The 20540-nt window shown below is 35.3% G+C and overlaps 2 protein-coding genes across 3 annotated transcripts in view; one reads left to right on the top strand and one right to left on the bottom strand.

Moving 5' to 3' along the window:
- LOC136340501 (lachesin-like) overlaps positions 1-20540 on the bottom strand; it is a 60050-nt gene that overhangs the window by 17985 nt on the left and 21525 nt on the right. For both annotated transcript variants that reach the window (XM_066284650.1, XM_066284649.1), the window contains exon 2: positions 2619-2716. In XM_066284650.1, coding sequence (XP_066140747.1) covers positions 2619-2716 — 98 coding nt within the window. The remainder of the gene's footprint in view (positions 1-2618; positions 2717-20540) is intronic.
- LOC136340680 (jerky protein homolog-like) lies at positions 9952-11852 on the top strand. The gene is made up of 2 exons (XM_066284920.1): positions 9952-10963; positions 11026-11852. Exons 1-2 carry the CDS (start codon positions 10157-10159, stop codon positions 11806-11808), a joined length of 1590 nt encoding a protein of 529 aa, XP_066141017.1. The 5' UTR covers positions 9952-10156; the 3' UTR covers positions 11809-11852.

The raw sequence follows: 20540 nt of genomic DNA, 5'->3' as shown, positions 1-20540 counted from the left end.
TTTATCGAGCTTCTCTTTTTTGACCGACCAAAATCATATAAATTTTTGTAAATGGAGTAATATGAGTTATGTAGATTCAACTAAAATTTGCTGGGAATTTCATCTTTTACGAAACCGAGCTGTACGGAATTCCGTTCGACGGAATTTTTTTATGACCAGTCTCTCATTAAAAAGTCTTAAAGTCTTAAAAAGATTAAAGTGGCACTGTATTTTTCCTTGGCAATTTATTTTCATACTTTTATTCAAGCATATTTTGCTAATTTAATATATCTCAGATCCCACACACCACCACATTATCAACGAATAACAATAATTTTTCCAGAAATGTTGCCTAATCAGGCATTTTTAAATTATTTTTTAAAATTTCGAATTTACTTTTTTAGTTTTTTTCTTCGAGTTCTAATGTGATACTAAAAGCATATTGCTGTGGTACACTCGATGTCGTTTCGCTGACCAAGAATCTTTATCAGATATCTCTTTGTTTAAATAGGGCCCTAGTAAGTTTTTTTTTCTGGCGCCTAATGGATAAATTTCTTAAAGGGTCCATTGATTGGTAGTAGAAAACCAGTTATCAATAATGATGATAAAGTCATAAAATCCCAACGTTTATTAGTTTTTTTCTTCGAGTAACGGTGAGAGATTAAAACCACATTTCCGTTGGACACTCAACGAAGTTTGCTTTTTCAAACACTTTCATCACCTATCTTTTTATCTAAACACGGCCGTGATTTCTTTTGTTTTCTTTCTTCTCTCATTTTTTCCTGTACGATTATGAGGAAACTTCTTGGCCATCCCATTAATGGGTAATAGAAAATCCATTACCAAATACTAATCATGAGTATTGGGTCATAAAATCATACTACTGCATTAACCAATAATTGAAAGACCATTACAGAATACCAATAATGACTTCAGAGGCTATGCCGTAAACACTTCATCTACTGATAGTAGAAAACTCATTAAGTACCAGTCCTTGATATTCTTGAAGCAACTTTTTTCAATTTTGGAACAATTTTACCCAGAACGCCTAAACTACCTCTTCAAGTATGGAATAGAGTGTCACGCAAGAGCTGAAATTTGTGCGCCTTCGCGAGTGCGTGAAATCAATACTATTCCTATACGAGCTAGATATTATATTATATATTTTCTGTAACACTATTTTCTAAAAATAAGTGATTTTGCTGTAAGACTGGTTGCTGAATCAGCTGCAGCGAAAAGCAAGGCTTAGGCGCGACGAAATAAACAAAACGGGGGGTCACAAAAAATTCAATTAATTGTAAATGTTTAGTATGATTACACGTATAAAATTTGATAAAAATCAAATGAAAAAGCCACAAGAAAAATAAAAATTCTGATGAACGCGTGAAACGCTTTCGCAGCGATATGACGTCACAGGACGATATGCTCGGTTGACGCAGGCAGCGTGACATGTAATAAATTGAGGATTACGGAAAAAATTTTGCTGTTACCGGTCTATATTTTCTTTCCATTATCCATAATAACCGTTTTTTAAGCACTTTACTACCAACTGCATATAGTTTCAAATAATCGGATGTGCCGTGTGACCCCAAAAAGCAAGCCTCCTTGCGTATGACCACATCATATCCGACCTTAAATTTCCCATAAAGGAAAGATCTCCTTATTGCCACCATTCCACTAAAATTGGCTCTACTTTTTGAATGTAAAGCCGTCATGTCTTAGTGGTCTTATGACGTCATTTTGATACCAGGGATTTGACATGCCCCACCGTAATCGACCCACATGTAAGACATAAGATATCCGGGTGACGTCATTTTCTCTCATTTCGTCGACACGAATTGGTGTCTAATTTGTCGAAAAAGGAGTACAAAATCATAAAGTGTAATGCTACGTCTACGTCTTCTCGACCGTAAGTTCATTCGTTTCTGAAGAATTGAAATGACTAATCTAAAAACATTTACAATTTGCGTGTTATTATGTTCAAAAACTCCCACATTTAAAACATTCAGTCGACCAGTGGCGGCGTAATTATGTTTCTTGCCCAAATGTTCCATAAACTGGTACCGAGGAAGACTGGTGTAGCGAAGTTACTACTCCACTGAATTCGAAATTTGCAGCCTAAATTTAATTTGCTCATCCCTTGGATCTGAAATTAGATTCTCAGAGTAGGTACTTTGGTGAATGCAAAATCTATTTCGAAATCTCTAAAGAGAGATTAAGATAATAAGTATTTCAAGCCCTTTTCCTACATTTACACTAATGAGGAAATAAGGAATTATTTCTTGAACGGTCCATTGACCGATAATTGGAAACCTAATGACCATTGCCAATGTCAATAATAAGCGTTAAAGGATTGTTAGGAACAACTTATTAAGTGGTGATTAAAAACGCATTAAGTACTTGTCGTTAATAAACTTAGAGTAACTCGCAGCCATTTTATGCAGAAAGCCCAAACTACACCTTTTTATACTCGTGACAGAATGTTGCGTTGTAGGAGGTACTCTGTATGCATAAAAGAGATGCGATATTTTCGGCAGGATCCCAACAAAATCATTCATATTATTCAGAGGCAAATAGCTGCTTTTATTGATATTTATATTCGGGTTTTAAAATATATTTCCAGATAAAACAAAACTTACTTTGTACGCTGACAAATTGTCTATATCACATCCTAGTACTGCTTCCCTCCCTAACGGCGCTGTTACATTCAATATCGGCCCAGTAAAATTGGGTATTTCTGAAAAAAATTATTAAATTAAAACATTTCCATGCAAAATTGCCAATATTTGACAAAAACACAGAAACTCTTTATACTTTTCAATTCCAAAGAAAAGAAAACGCATAGTCAATAATAAAGCAATTAAGTTTAATTTTGTTTCGATTGTATACTGACAAACACATAAAACCAATTTCGACCATGTCGTGTAGGATTATGTAAATAGGAGCTGACCACTTTGGTAAAATTCAATAATGCCGAAAAACCCCGGATATAAATTCAAATGGACACAACCAGGCGTAATCGATTACGGAAAACGCTTTTAAATAAATACGGTTTTTTCCATCTCATGGACATTAATATACTTTAAATTTGTCTCTATAAGGAGAACATGGATAAGAAATGTTCACAGAAAAGAGAAACTTCAACAAAAAAACAAAAAAAAGGAGTTTTTCATATTTTTGGGGGTAAAACAGGGCAAGCAAACAATTATGGAAAGTTCTAGAAAACTTTTTCTTTGATATGTCGATAATGTATACCTTTTCACTTGAAAGATTACTCGAAAAAAGCCTTAAAAGATAATCTTATCATCACATTTCCTCCAAGAAAGAAGTTTTTTATTGTCTTTCCACATTGGATTATTTTTGGCAGTTTTGCCGAAGGCGGCCGTGATGGTTAAAAACAAGCGAATGTTTGTTTGCAGTTTGACATCGTATCGAAGATCTATCGGTCAAGCAGAAATCATGTCCGAGCGAGAATTTCTGAATTGAATGCGAAAGGTGCAGTGGCTCGAGTGCAGGTCAGTAGCGCAGATAATGTAAAACAATTTGTTCTTTCCTTTTATTCTATTTGGGATTCAAGCTCCACAAACGAGTAAAAATGAAACTGCATATTTATTCTCCGCACCCCGTACATTACCAAATCGGTTGGAAAACCACTAAATTGATTTTAAATCGATTTAATATGTTTCTATGCCTGAAATAAAATATATTAAAAAAATGTTGTATGGTTAATTGTCGTCACACGTTAGAGATCATTTTTCGTATATTTGTCGAAGGCGGATCTGGTCCGCCATGATGGTTGGCAACGATTGAAATACGTGTTTGCGTGTGTGGCTCCAAAGCATTATGACGTATCAAACATCTCTCGGTTAAGCGAAAAATGATCATCGAGTTGCTATTTTCCAATTCAGCGTGAATAGTGCAGTGGCTCGAATCAATTCAGTGGCGCAGATAACAAATAAAGTTTTATGACGCTGTTATAAAATAAATGTGTTATCCAATGGCTGGGAGTGCAATTCATGAGCTTTAGGTACCTTTCTCAGATAATTCTATTTCGTTCTTATGGAAATAACTTCGTTTCATGTACAGAGTATCTCACAAAAATTGGTACCAATGAATATTGGGTGCATGGAAATAGAGCGATCAGCTAAAGATGTCCAATAGAAAAGTTGTGTGTTTCATTCTGCCGGGTGTCAACGAATTTTTTTGATAAATGTCATAATTTGTGATTCAGAAACTTGAATTCGGGAAGATATTTTTTCTTTGATAAAATCATTAAAAATATCTGTGTTAAGCTAGCAGCTAGGTGGGATCACCTGCGTCTTAGAAAAAATAGCCCTAAACCTATTATCATTGCTAATAACGTCAGTATCTGTACAAATCCTGATTTTCTGAATTCTTCTACTTCAAAACGACATTATGCCAAAAACAGCAATCTTTAGCCATTTTAGAAATGTTTCCAATTAAATTTTTCGGGACAAAGACTTATGAATATCATCAATTGGTGGATATGGACGATACAGTTAAGTGCAGAACTGAGTCAATACTTAGAAAATTCGTATTAATGGTGGCATAAACAAAATATCTAACAAGTATTCAAAGGAAGGCTTTTATTTTCAAAAAGTACATTAACATTAACATTAAAACCATACAAAACATTTGCCGAAAATAAATAGGGTACATTAAATAATCCTAAATAACATTGGTTCAGTTTTGCTCCAATAATATTAACATTGAACACTTTGGTCGACATTGACACTAATATTTGGTCCAGAGACCTTTAGCTTTTTTAACAGCTAGTAGACGTCTTGGCATGCTTTTTGTTAGTGTTTCACAGAAATCAGGTGGAATTTGGTCCCATACTTCTTTTATTCTCTCACATAAAACTTTAAGTGAAGATGGTGGCGAATCGTAGTCGTTGACCAGATGATATTTCACGTAAGCCCATAGATTCTCAATGGGATTTAGGTCGGGACTTTGTGCCGGCCACTGCAAAACCTGAAATTTTTGGGTACCCAACCATTCCTTCACAGATTTTGCGGTATGCTTGGGGTCGTTGTCTTGTTGGAAAATTACTTCGCTAGTGGGATAAGGCATATTATTAACAGTATCTATTAGGTGATCATTTAAAATGGCTTTATAGATGTGCTGGTTCATTATTCCATCTATCTTCTTCAATGGTCCAACCCCATATCCCGACATACAGCCCCAAGCTTTAATATTTCCCCCCCATGTTTCACCGTCAGAATGAAATCTTTTAGTTTCATGGATTCTCCCTCTCGTTTCCAGCTCCAATGTCGACCATCTGTTGCATATCTGTTATCTTTAGTTTCATCAGACCAAATAACCTTCATCCAATCCTTCTCGGTCCATGCCTCAGATCTTTTTACAAAATCTAGTCGTGCTCTAATATTCTTCTTAGAAAGTAGGGGTTTCTTCTTCTTCTCCACAGCAACAAATTTGGACTGATGTAAAGCTCGTTGGACTGTCCATTTGTTCACCGATTTCCCAGTATCCACTCGCAGCAACACGGCTGCTTTGGAGGCCGAAGAGGCTTCACCACTGCCCAAATATCTAATTACTCTTCTAGTATCTTGCGCAGACATCTTTTTTGGTTGGCCATCTTTATTTATTTTTAAGGAAATTTTGCACTTATCTTTTACCCTTTGTACTGTGGATTGACTTATATTTAATTGAAATGCGATTTCCCGTGTGGAGCTTCCATCAATCAGTGATTTTTCAATTAATTTTCTTTGAAACTTTTAAATCGGCTTCATTGTTTAAAGATTTTGAATTATGATGTTTATTAACGGAGGATATGCGATTAAATTCCACCTGATTTCTGTGAAACACTAACAAAAAGCATGCCAAGACGTCTACTAGCTGTTAAAAAAGCTAAAGGTCTCTGGACCAAATATTAGTGTCAATGTCGACCAAAGTGTTCAATGTTAATATTAGTGGAGCAAAACTGAACCAATGTTATTTAGGATTATTTAATGTACCCTATTTATTTTCGGCAAATGTTTTGTATGGTTTTAATGTTAATGTTAATGTACTTTTTGAAAATAAAAGCCTTCCTTTGAATACTTGTTAGATATTTTGTTTATGCCACCATTAATACGAATTTTCTAAGTATTGATTCAGTTCTGCACCTAACTGTATATTAGCTGATGTACATTATATATTATTTTAAGCTTAAGTTTCCTATTTCCTTTCGATAAATTTTGTTTAATAGCTCGTATCTCAAGGGGCTTTCGAAATATTAATAAATGCTATTAATTTTTGGGTTCAAAATAACGCCCTAATGAAGTATTTGATACAATGCGATTTGAATTCACAAAAAGCGGAAATTTTGGAAATTGTTTAGAAAAGAGCCATTTTACTCCCATGAGTAAAAAGTAAATCTCCCTTGTCCAGGGTAATTTACAATTAATGCCTTCTCGTTTACATACTAAATCTTTTTAAAGTACGCTTGTTTAAATAAAACACGCTGTATATCAGGAAATGCCCTGAAAGGTAATTAAATTTCATTCAAAAACGATGTATCGTGTTCCTACGTCTAAACCACTATAATTCACTAAAAAATGTTGTTTTGGCGCGTTTTGGTCGAAGGTGGTGAGCGGCAAGTTCAGGATTGAAGAGAAAAATTCCAGTGTCTCGAATTCAGCCCAGTGGCGTCGATACATAACTAAGCTTTATGACGATATGCAATGAAATGCAAAAGTCCCTAATTACATAAAAAAAAGGCGTTGTTTGTTTTTTAAATGAATTTAGATTCACTAAAATCTATTAATTCGTTAAAATAAGATTGAGTTGTTCAATTCACTCTGGTTCTCAAGGTAAACACTGCCATTAAAAATATAAATTATCACGTATTTACTCTCGATAAAGTGTTTTATTGACAGGATATAAAAAGAAATATTTATTAGCGTTTGAAAATTTTACTTATCATACTACGCTTAAAAAATTTGATTGCTATAAGTATTAATATATAATTTCTTTTTGGTATTGAGCGTAGCTGCTATTACCAAAAAATATGATTTCTTCACGCAAATTTTGAGTCAATAATCCTGACCTTTTCTGTTGCATTTGTCATAAATAGAAAAGCAGCGAAGAAATATCAGTGATTTAGTAGAGGAAGTATATGAAGCATATTTTGGGGGAAAGGTAGACAACAGGACAAATATGGGTGTTAGACAAAATTTGCAAAAGTTGTGTAGAATCGCTTCGTTATTGGGGTCAAGAAGGATGAAAACGATTTCCATTTGGCGTTCGAACGACATAGCATGAACCAAGAAACCACTTTGATGATTGATTCTTTTGTGCCGTAAATGCGAAAAGTATCAGCTGATATAAAAAGCGATCTTGGATTTATCCAAGCATTGAATCGGCCAAACCACCAACGCTGCATGGTGAAGATTTACCTGTGCCTGTATTCAGTACCGTATCAAATGTTGATTGTGATGTTGCCAAAGTACGAGAATAGTCCTAGAAGTACCCGACCTGACATATAGATGACGATTTATTTTTAATTTGCCTATTTTACAAAGATCTAATTTCAAAAAGGTTATTTTTAAAGTTTGAGAGAGCTACATTGATTTGTGTTTGTTTTTTGGAGCCGTTTCTAGTGAACACTTTTAGAGATCTTGTGAACATGGAAAAAATTGGTCATCGATACGCGATTCAATACTGTTTTTTGAAAGGTCTTATTCTATCCAAAATTAAAGCAAAGTTAGATTTTACTCTGGAGGAATCTGGTCCTTCGTTAAAAACTGTAAAATATTGGGTGGCAAAGTGTAAACGTTAACTCCGCAGTGGTCGACCCATTAACACTCCAGATCTGACCACTCCATAAATTGCGGTGAAAATCTAAAAAACTATACAGGAAGATGCTTATTTTAAAAAATACTGTACAACGCAGTTTATCTGAACAATTGGATAAGAGAAAGCTGTACAGAAGATGGAGTAAAACAGCACCGTGAAGATGTTTCAGGCGCGTGTTTGGCAAAGTTTTGCAACAATAAAAACGACTTTTTACGTCGATTCATAATCATGGATGAAAAATGGGTCCATCGTTCACACCTGACATAAAAGAGCAATCAAAACAATAGACTCAAATGAGAGAATCGGCTTCACTGAAGGAGAAAACGGTTCGGCCTGCAGAAAACGAGATGACGTTAGTTTTTTGGGATAAATGTGAAATACTTTTTATTGGCTATATTTTTACAGGACAAAGAATATTATACAAATCTATTGCTGCGTTTGAACGAAAAATTTAGGAAAAAGCGACCACATTCGACGAAAAAGAAAATGTTTCATTAAGACGACTCACCAATCCACACTTCTCCCATCGAGATGGCCAAAATCAATAAATTTTGTTTTGAATTTTTACTCACCCACCCTGTTCGCTAGATTTAGCCTCCTCAGGTTATTCAAAAATAGCTCGGTGGAAAGAGATTTGCCAATAATGAAGAGGTGGAGTCCGAGGTTGATATCTATTTTGAAACTTTTGAATCTTCTTACTGTAAACAAGGTATTAAAGTCATAGAACATCGCTGGGAAAAGTTTTTTAATCTCAATGGAATCTATGTTGAGAAATAATGTAATATTTTCCAAAATTTTTTTTTAAGTGGAAAGTCAGGTACTTCTGGGATTATCCTCGTACCAGCGAAAGTGAATTTGAAAAGTATAATTCCACACCTAAGGATTTATCTCAAATTGAAATGTACAATTTGATTCGAGATTTAAATTTGTTGAAGAAATCAGCTGAGTTGTTTACGTCAAGACGTAAAGAAAAGCGTTGTTTTCAACTTGACGTTTCAATGAGTTCTCATCGGACTAGCGAGGAACATATTCCCCTATACTTTACTAAAGACAACAATAACGTTTATTGTGAGAATACTCCAAGGTTTTCTAACTTAATGAGCTTTCAAGATTATCGAACTGAAAATTCCCGGCTTTTTATAAATAGGTCAAAAAGAAGTTTGAAACGTGTCAATGCATAATAGAAGCAAATTAGCTTCGATCTCGATAGCTCATTCAGCGAAAGTTAAGGAATAGTATCAAAATATCAAACTTGTTTTAGAGAAGAGCTTAAACAGTCAACATCAATAGCCAGTGTGTGTATACTTAAAAATAGTGAATTTTTTATTGGGTCAGCAAGGTGGTTACACTACATACCCCAGTTTTCTTTGTATATGGGACAGTCGTGCAAAAAATGAATATTACAGTACGGAAGTCTGGCCGCTCAGAATAAATATGACTGTGGGAAAAGTATAATATCGTTCATTAACCATAAAAAAGTCGAGAAAAAAAATTTATGTCACCCCATATTAAGCTTAGGTTCATAAAAGAGTTTGCAAAAATTTTGGATGAGAATGGTGATTAATGCAAATAGACTTGTCAAGCATTTCCTAGCCTTAGTAAGGAAAAATGGAAAGCGGGCATTTTTGATGGACCACATATTCGAAGTCTTATAAACAATATTGATTTTACAAATCACATGACTAAAGTTGACTCGGAAATATGGAAAAGCTGTGTATGAAGGATTGAAAACTTTTTAGGGAATCACGAAGCTCTAGCATATTCTAAAATAGTCGACGAAATGCTTGCAAATTTTAAATAATTAAGAGCTAATATGAATATAAAATTGCATTTTTTGCATAGCCATTTGTACAATTTTTTTGACAATTTGGGTGACTACAGTGAAAAACAAGGGAAAAGGTCTCACCAGGATATCAAGATAATGGAAAAAAGATATCAATACTGATGTCCTCGCCATATGGTGACAAACTACTGCTGATTTTTGCAAAAGGACTGTTTTGGTCAAAATTATAATAGACAGTCACATCCAAAACGTTTTTCCTAACTAACTAATGTTTGTTAATACAGCAGACGCTCGATAACGTAAATATGGGATAACTAAAACTTGCGCTAATGTAAACACATACTTCGTTCTATAGCATCAAACGGAACACGTGATAATGTAAACAATGTATACGCTCGATGACGTAAACAACTTTTTGCGACGGTGAATCGCCGATTTATGTTGGGGATTCACCTTTGCAAGAAAGTACGACAAACCTGGCAAACCAAGCCAGTCGTAGATGGTGTTTAGAACACGTTTATACATACGTTATAACAACCAATACATTGCATGCGTTAATACATTTTTACGATCATGGCATCCATGTCGTATAAAAGAAAATGTTTAAAATTAAGTGAGAAAGTGAAAATTATAGAAGAAGTTTCATTAGGCGCTGGAGTAACACAATTAGCAAAAAAATATGGTGTATCAAAAGCAACAATTTGCAAAATTAAGCGCATGAAAAGACAACTTTTACAAAGAACGTGCAATACATTTGGAGGACCGGGAAATAGAAGAACTTTAAAAAATGCAAAGGCACCCAAAATGGAAAATTCTCTGTATAAGTGGTTTTTACAACAGCGGGAAAATCATGTTCCAATTAGTGGCGAAATACTTAAAGAGAGAGCTAAATTGTTAAATCAAAAACTGAAAGAAACTGAAAATTTCGTTGCTAGTGATGGCTGGCTGCAACGATTCAAAGGAAGATATGGAATTCGACTGTTATCTATATCTGGTGAAAAATTATCAGCACAACCACAATTAGTACAACCATTTAAAGAAAAATTGATAAAAATCATTAAAGAGTTAGATTTAAGAATGGAACAAATTTACAACGCAGATGAAAGTGGTCTTTATTGGAAAATGTTACCAGAGAAAACTTACGCTGCATCATATGAAAAATCTGCTCCGGGTATAAAAACAGAAAAACAACGAATAACGTTTTTGGCCTGTACTAATGCTAATGGTTCACACAAGATAAAACCATTGGTAATAGGAAAAGCACAAAATCCACGATCATTTAAAAATTTTAAAGTTCCTGTTGATTATGACTGTTCAAAAACCGCCTGGATGACTAGCGGTATATTCCTGAAATGGTTTCATAAGCGCTTTGTTCCTCAGGTATAACAATAAACAAACACAAATGATCTGTGCATAATTTAAAGATGTTTTTCAATTTGTAGGTAAAAAATTTCCTAAAAGAACAGAAGCTTCCAATAAAAGCGTTATTACTATTGGATAATGCACCATGTCATCCTCCAGAACAACAACTGAGGAGCAGAGATGGGTCAATTTTTGTTATGTACATGCCTCCTAACGTAACATCAATAATTCAACCAATGGACCAGAATATAATAAGACTAACAAAACTGTACTATCGAAAGTTTTTACTTTCATCTGTTTTGTCTAAGAATCCTCAAAACATATCTGATGCTTTAAAAAAAGTAACATTAAGAGAAGCTGTCACAGATTTACATATGGCCTGGAGTGAACTTAATCAGGAAACTATTGCAAAATGTTGGAATAAGCTGTTTAGTACCAATGATGAAGATAATGAAGAAGAGAATGTTCCCTTAAGTGTAATTAGAGAACGTTTGCTATCCAGCGTTGACTCTATTGTCAATAGTGCATCATTGGATGTTGTTAATTTATTGAAAGTAGTGAATCCTAACACTGTTTGTACCTCAGCTGATATTAATATTTGGAACGAGGACAAACTAACGAATGATGCTACTAAAGATGAGAACAGTGAGAATGATGAAGACGATTCCATTGAAGCAAAAAGTTTGGTGACTGATGCCCAAGCTGTACATATATTTAATGAAGCTTTAGATTGGGCTGAAAGAAAAGAAGTGTCATACGCGGATATTTTAGTTCTTCGTAAATTACGGGCTCAGGCATTGGAAGATAATGCTAATCGCAAATTTACGCAGACTAAAATTGCTGATTATTTTTCTTCTAATTAATAACTACTTATTACTACAATAAAAGAATATTTGTTAATTTTTTATAGGTATGTTAGTATTAAACGTTTCTTTCAATAAATCTTTGAATTTTTAAATTACGTTCGCTAATGGAAACATTTCGATAATGTGAACCACACTTGGTTTTAATTAGTTCACATTATCGAACGTCTGCTGTATTTGCTAATTCTAATTAATATTGCAATATTACATTATTCATAGTAATGTTTCCATTAATATTTGTATTCACATTTTCTATTTAATTTAAATGGATTGTATTTATTTCAAAAAGCAGTCAATTCGAGGAATATCTTTTTAGTTTCATATTTAGTAGGCTACATCATCAAAATCGGCTCTGTAATCCTATACCCCAAAGTTATTGTTTGCTTGTGGGCGGACTCAAATACGTACGTTCAGATGTAGATCTATATTCAAGGCTATCTGATTCATGGAAAGGACAAAAACAGTTTATTTAGGTCAGTATCACTTTAACCTTTTAAAAATTACTAGTTTATTCTTAGAAAAAAATTACTTCTTTAATGTTGTAATACGTAATTCTTTTTAAAAAATTGTGGATTTTTTAACTTACTGTCCATATAAGTATCTACAAGGTTTTGGGATCGTGAAGCGAATTGGAGTACTAAGTGGGGCAAAATAAAACAAAAAAAGACATGTGAAAAATATAATCGATAATATAATGAAACCTAGGCCAACGTAACGTAACCGTAGCCGCACCCTTTTTTATTATAAAGGATTAGAGAATCTGCTTCTAGACATCCGGGCTTGGCACTAAGCGATCTCGTGTGCTCACATAGTGTCGGGTTGGTATCCTGCAGGGTACTGACAGACTCAACTCCTTCCATCTCCTCGCCTGCATCCTTTCCGGGTCTACCGCCTGACACTTCTTCGGGAAGGGAGTAGATCAATTTTCTATTCCCGCATTCAACAAAAACTCCCATTCTTTATCTATAGCCAAATTCACCAAACTTAAACAAACCTAATCAAATCATTCTCATCCAAATACAAACAAGCATAACATAAGTGGAAAACAAATAAAATACATATGCTAGTTTTGGGTTATGATTAGGTTAGGTTAGGTTTCACTATATTATTCAATATATTTTTCACTGTATTTTGGGTTATAGTACCCCTATTCACTCCACGGTCCCGAAAATTTGCAGATAGTTATATGGAAACTGAGTAAAAAAATTCGCACTATTTTGTAAACAATCACGTGTCAATATCAAAGAAGTAATTTTTTCAAGGAAGACACCATCAATTTTTGATGAATTAGAGTGATATGTCACCGTTAATTATTCTGGTATTCGTAATCCCATTAAGTGATCATTCATGGTGGTTGCGTTAACCTTCAACCAACCTGAACATCACATTCTGTGTACTTGTGTCTGTTTGAATTGTCTGTTTGTTTTTACTTTAATATTTGTGTCAGTGATGCTCCGCTCATATGCCCGCTTCCAGCAGCTTCGCACCGGACTTGTGCAATTATGATAACTAACATTATTATCTCGTTTTCTTCACTTGAAATTGGCACTGACTTGAGTTGACGTGAAGACGACACGATCTTAACAAGTGATACATGATCGTGATCAGCAAAGAAGGCCAAACTCAGAAACGTGAAAAAGCAAAGTTGATGATGATTGGCGAAAATCGAAACGTCGGGTTACAATAAATGTGACATATTGTAGTGGCAGAAGAGGAAAAGTAACAATAACAAAGTGTCAGTCATTTTGAAGTATCTCGTCAAAAGTCCTGAGGGAAAAATGAAGCCGCTTCTTTGCCAATACTCTCGAAAGTCAACGGGATTAGTTAAAATAAGAATCGGCGTGTTCTCTAAATCCAAATTACGCAACTTTGCCCATATTTAACCAACGTCTTACCTCTTATGGTTACTAAGATTCTCACGGTTGAGCTCGAGGAGCGGACCCTGTGGAAGTATTAGGTATTTCCACCAACGGTTCTCCGCATGTTGACTGTAGGATTTACTGAACTCCGTCTAACAGTCGCGTTTGAAGCACCCCTTTCCTGTTGGCCATTTAAAGCGTCCAAACATACGCGTTGTACACCGCCAACTGTGGTGGAAAAAATTACCGACTCGAAAAGAATTTCCAATATAATCTTTGCCAAACTGTATCACTGAAAAATTGTTAGTTCTCTTTGATGTTGGAAAATATATCTGTAGTAAGTATGCCAGTATCGGGGTCAGTTGTGGACCAGATAAATATGCAGTTCAAACATGACCCATGATAGGACTGCGACCACTTTACGTTCAATCTTTCTTCTTTCGACTCTACTTCCATTCCTCTCCATTGAAATGAATTTCTTTCATGTTAGCATTATTTCGCTGGATTCGGAGCCATGCCCATATATTCCGTTAATATCCAACCGACATCTTAATTTGAAAGCAAATTGGAATTGAGTTCTGCGTACGACTTTTAATTAGACCCTAATCCGTGCATACAAAGTCTCTGAGCTCATTTTCTATTACCGGGATTTGCGAACAATTCGCGAGGGCTTAATGAAAGAATATAGGGAAATGGATTTAAATTAGTCTCCTAAATCCGCGCCCTGGAAAATGAACGGAATATGCGAAATTTGCACTCTAGATTAAGCCGAGTTGGAAATAAGTCTTTGATGCGAACTATTGGAAAACTATTACTGTTTGCCCTGTAAGATCACTTGTACCGTGTACGTTTTTAATTTAATTTGGAACTATTGAAACTTGGGGCTATAAAGTTCCGGTTGCCATAGTTTCTAACTCGTGCAATGCAGCACGTAACTTGAAACTATTAGTGGTGAATCGTAATCAGGCATGGGAGAAAAACCCATCTACATTCCAATTTGAACGCTTCGTGGCCTGATGACAAAAACTATGACAAATGCAAAATCTCCGAGAAAGCATTTTAGAAGGGTCTGGAACTAAAGTCATAAAAATAAGAAGGCCATAAAGCTGTTTCCTCGCAAAGGCACCACATTAACTAGATATTACATTTTTCAACTTCCTCGCTTTATCATGATATTTTATTTCACCTGGTTTACTGCAGCTTAATTCCTGCGCCCGAAGATAAAATCGTGTGCTGCTTATGTTACTGGGGCCCTCTGAAGTTTGCTATAATAATAATTCCTGCAAGAACAAGAGCTTTTGCAGCCAGGAACTTTAATAGTTTGAGAGTTGGTTTTCCAATCATTGCTAAACTCAATATCCCTCCGATTAAAGCTGTCTTCCATAAGTCCTTTTCAAGACCGACGGCTGGCTTTTCTAGATACCAAAGCCCCTACCAGATTATATTATTCAAATGTGAGAATAAATTTGTTAAAGTTCACGGGTTTAAAATACAGCCAGCTGAAAAGCTGATAATTGAATCTGGAGAACTTTCCCCTAAAGATGGTGCACTGTCCTATTATAATTTAGAGCATCTGGGGACGAAAACACATTTTTATTATTTATGCTTTGACGAATGCTCGATCGAGAAAATTTGCTTCTGTCGTATTCGAATGGACGACTTATTTCGCCACAGATTTGGCCCCCGTTCTGTGCACGGATATCTCTTCTAAATGGAATATTTTACGCCCATAAATGTCAGAAAAACAGGGCTTTCTCGTGGTGATGGAGAAACTATCTTTTTTCGATATACTCTATTTTCATTAAGGGATTCTTTCCATGTATCAGCAAACCTCAAGGCATCGCACGTAGGAAGAAGTACGTGCATTCGTTTAAAATGAACGTGGAGGAATATAGGTGGCTGCTTTATAAATAGCTGACAATTCGAAGGTTTTAGCAAAATTAGAAATATATCGAACTCCAGCTTTGATAGTTCAGATATTCCTTCAGGGCGGAAATATTTTTTATGGTGAAAGTTTAAAATTTAGAGCAAAATTAGGAGATAAGGCAAACGATCATTTATTCTCAGTATTTTTACTTATTTTTCTCGATTGGAACTCCATTAAGGGACGATTAAATCAACTAAGACGGGAAACTTGGGAAAGTCTAAAGACTGATGAAATCTTGCTTCCTCCTGAGGTTCTACGAAATTCCATGCAGTTTGATATTATTGAAATTCCGAAGAAGTTGCTGCAAATGTCGAAATAATCTCATTAATGGAAAGTTCTCAGAAATTTCATAAAATTTTAGGGTTCTTGGAAGTTCCAGTACTCTTGAAGAATTTATGATAAAATTATTGGAATTGTTTTTAAGAATGGTTTCTTAGTGTGATGTCATTTTCTTACCTCACTGTCTTTCATGAACTAAAGGCCTCTAATGCATTCATTTCATTCATGCCGATGATACAAGGGCGACAGATTGGGTATTTTTAGTCGACATCACCATAATTAACTCCTCTCAGAATACTAGTAGAAGGGCCATTAAATAAGGTTCCCTTTTTATTTTATAGGTGATCCGGGCGTGGCTTCAGGTGTGTATAAACCCTGATTGATACAGACAAGTTTCCGCTTTTTTCTTAAGTCTTTACTAAATTGGTTAAATAAATATAGTTTTTTCTATAGTTTGTACATTTTTTTTCTTTTTTTAATTTTAATTTATTTTCTTTCTTTTTGAGCTCTTAAATAGTCTTTTACATATATGTAGGCTTTTTCTTAAGTTGTCTAGGGTTTTGTTACTGAGTTGTTACAATTAGGGGCTTATTTACTAACTTAACTAAGAGGATACTTGCGTTCCTTCACGACGCTCCCGACACCTCACCGAATTGTCACCTCGAGAAAAGAGAGCGCGTCCCCGTTTCTCCAATACCTTAAATGCTACTTACTGGGGCAATAAACCAGCGGCGTACCCTAACTAGAGACCGATCCCCGATCCGCCATGTGGCCAGCCATACTTGAACATCATGAACCATCCTTTATCAGAACCGTTGTCGACTGTTCTTCGACCCTCTTTCCTGGTTCTAACAAAGAGATGCTGGACTTTTTCTTACTTCATGTGGCTCTCGACCAAGGGTAATTACAGGGAAAATTCCAGTAATGCTGCGAACCACATGAACTCAGTGACCATACACATGGGCGTATCATCAGGGTACCTCACTCTCTATTCCCCTAACTTAGCCTAAATTATAGTTACTTTACAATGTACATCTTCCTATTTGCATCTCGATTTGGTCAGACGGCAACAATTATACTTATTAATTAATATTTACAAAATATTGTAGCGATCTGACAAACGGATCCTACATATATGTATATCTGATAAAAGGCTTTTTCTGAACGTTTTTAACCTGCACTAATCTAGGGTACTATTCTGGAAAAAAGTACTCATTGGCTTTTAACTGTAAATGTAGCTCTACGCTTAATCTCCATTACCTGCCGCCACAACCAAAAGTTTACTAATTGCAGTTGTTCGTTTGATAACATTGAGAAAATCAATATTACGAAATATTTAATAGATTACAGGGACAGAAACTAAAGGAATTACTGATCATTCTGGAGTTTTTCTGGATTTGATTGCAATTTGTTTACAAATATGGATGATAGAAAAAAGTGTCCACTCAATCTTCCTCTGTAGAAGTCTTCAAAAATTTGAAACTGGCACCATAATAAATGCGTTTACAGCCCACTATTCGAAGTTGTCAACACCCTCATACACTTCATTACACGCTTCATTCGCATAAACGCTCTTGTAGATTGTGCAATATAAATCATGTTTCATAAATAGTTGAGCGTTAATCCTGCAAAATAAATTTTCCACATAAATGGATTATAAATTGTTAAGCGCTTCCACAATAATAATTTCATGCGATAAATCACGAATCTTTCGCCTTTGAACATGTGTGTGTGCACATATGACAACCTGGCAAAATTTACGTTGTGTACATATTTTCTATGAAAAATGTAGAAAATGATATATTTGCATCCAATTTGTGATGTCAATTTAAAAAACGAGTCGGGAGCTGCGGTCAGGAAAAACCGCGAAAATACTACGAATGAGCAGACGTATCCTAGAAAACACCATTTCTAGATTACAAAATTATTCATGCGTTTGGTTTAATTTGTTCCATAGCATTTAACGCCCGTACTGATACAAAAGCAGGACAGAATTTAAGGGGCCATCAGAATAGAACTAGGAGGACCGCCACATACTGTCCGCCCCTCTTTCATTTTAGGTGTGATCAGGGCGTGTCTTGCAGTATATTCAAATTCTGGTTCGCCTACAGGTTTCCCGCCTTTTCCCATATCTTTGCTGAATTGGTTATAAACGTTTCATGAGGGAGGTACCCTGGATGACGCCATTCGAGCACACCCTAAATAACACTCCTCTAGAATGCGAATAGGGGGGCTTCAGCTGTCACTTTTTTCTTTTTTTTTTGTGGGCGTGATCAAAGCAGTGATTCAAGTAAGCAAATACTGGTATATCATTTTGAACATGTGGATACATAAAAATGCAGCGAACGATATTTGTATTTGCTTCCAGTTTTTAATATCAATAAAAAAAAGTCAATTAGGTGCCTGTGGCCAAGAAAAACATTCTTAAACATACTGTGGATTGGCAAATATTTTCGAGAAAACACCGTTTCCAGATTACCAAATAATTGTTGCCTTTGGTTTAATTTATTCCCTGGCATTTAATGCTTCTATTGCCACAAAAGCAGGACAAAATTTAAAGGACTAGGGCCCACCATTTATATTTACATTTCCCCACCTTTCACAATCCATTAAAAACCACTTTCTCCGCAATTTCCAAAGTAGCGCGCTCATAACTGGAAAAGAAAAGTGGTTTTCTAATTAGCCAACCGGTTGCCCGGTTGCAAACCAGTTATTAATGGGAGGAGAGTGTCTGAGGCCCATTAAAATAATGCCTCTGCATCAAACCGGGATTCTGCAATCAATTTACGTCATAACTTACCCAACCAGAATGATAGATTAGTCGGCGACATTTTGAGGGCATTCCGAATTTGGCTGAAACGTTAATATGGGAAATGGCAATGGTGGTATCAATCGCCTCCATATCCGAACTACCTGACTTTAATAAATTTGATGTCGCCCCTAAGGAAGACCGGTGGGTTTATTTTTATAAAATAGAGCAGGAAAAGGGACACTTTTCGAGTTGTTCCCCGATAAATCACGGGCAATGAATGACTAACCGTAGTTTTATTGGGCAAATATGGAAATCTCCGCCTGGTTTCAATGACAAAGCTGAAATATATGCACAACAGACTAAGTTGTTTTTTACAGGGGGAAACTTAGCAATTTATTACTTTGAAGCATTTTGTCGCGATGAGACAAAACATGGCTCGAAATCACGCTGTATTTGCCTACTTCGTCCGATTATTTAGTAACAAATGGAGGTGGATGGTACTACATTACTTGAGGTGTCAGACCGGTTTTCCAGAGGAAAGGCTAATTTGAGTTGGAAATTTATTGCGGGCGTCCTGAGGGATACAAAAGGTACTCTAATGATATAACCGCGTTAGAAACTTTAGCGTTGACCTTTCCTCGGCGAATAAATTACCATTTGATCACCTCAGGAATTATTGGACAACACTAAATTATGGCCGAAAAAAAAAACTATCGAAAATAAATTTCAGATTTCAATGATTCAGGTCATGCACCAATTCTCTAGCTGACGAGTCGAACAAAATCCGCAGATTGCATGATAAAGCTTCGAAACCTGGAGGTTTTTACGCAAAATCTTAAATATATAATAAAATGTGTAGAACATACAAAATTAGAAAATTTACTTATCGTGGATTTTGCGAAAGTTTATTGATAAAACCAACTTGAACTAATTCGAATTTCATGTGAAATTTAAAAAAAAGAAAAAGTTCTTATGTGAGTGCTGGAATAACAAATTGTGGGTTGTGTTTAGAATGGTCCAATTTACCAACCCAGAAATGGCAAACATGCATTTGGCCTGCGGCATGGCTCACGGTAATGCTCAAGCTGCAAGACTAATGTAGCGAATGTATCAAGCGCGATTTCTCCACTGAGTATCCCTGAAGGTCCAAACTTTTATTAATATTCATGCAAGACTTTGTGAAGGTGACTGTTTTAAAAGGACTCACATCTCAGGAAGGCCTGATACCCTGTCCGAAGAGGTGATACTGAAGAAGCGGTCATAAACAAAATCGGGGACGATCCCTCAAATTAGGACACGAAAATTTGTAGTTAACTGAAGATTACACATGGAAATTTTGAAAGCTCAACAAGTTCGCTCTTATCATACGCGACGTAAGGAAGCTTTAATATCCAGAGATTTTCCTCTCGAAGTAGATTCGGAAACTTGGCACTCAGTTTCAATCCTCGCTTTCTTGTTGGACACTTTGACATATACAGTATTGGCCAAAATACTTGGCACTTAAAATATTGCGTCTTTACGTAAATGCCCTTAAAGTAACGTAAACAAAGACAGTAAAGCAGGAATACCTTAATATTGTTCGACTTTATATATAGTATTTACATTATTTACTTGCACTCTTTTATAGAAAAGAAAAACATTTTTTTATGTGGGACCAAATACTTGGAACTTATTTCTTATGATTTAAAAGCTGTTTTTACGTTCATTTATTATTTTCTTGACTATTTCGTTTTAAGGTCTTGCTACATACTTCACTTTTTATTTTTCAAAAATGACCAAAAGGTAAATCATATTCACTCGATTTGAAAAGTAGAATTATTCATTTTTACATTTAAGAAATATTGCAAAAATATATTTCTATAAGACTAAATGTGAGAAAAAATACTGTATCGCGTATTATTAAAAAGTTTAGGGT

The sequence above is a fragment of the Euwallacea fornicatus genome, chromosome 8 (genome assembly GCF_040115645.1).
Source record: "Euwallacea fornicatus isolate EFF26 chromosome 8, ASM4011564v1, whole genome shotgun sequence".
Classification (NCBI taxonomy): domain Eukaryota; kingdom Metazoa; phylum Arthropoda; class Insecta; order Coleoptera; family Curculionidae; genus Euwallacea; species Euwallacea fornicatus.
The sequence above is the reverse complement of the archived record's forward strand: the minus strand, read 5'-3'. Positions and strand labels throughout refer to the sequence as shown.

Bases quoted from the DNA above. Each gene is read 5' to 3' on its own strand.
- LOC136340680 (XM_066284920.1), top strand. From the start codon at position 10,157: ATGGCATCCATGTCGTATAAAAGAAAATGTTTAAAATTAAGTGAGAAA. The intron at 10,964-11,025 runs GTATAACAATAA...TTCAATTTGTAG, and splicing joins ATAAGCGCTTTGTTCCTCAG to GTAAAAAATTTCCTAAAAGA.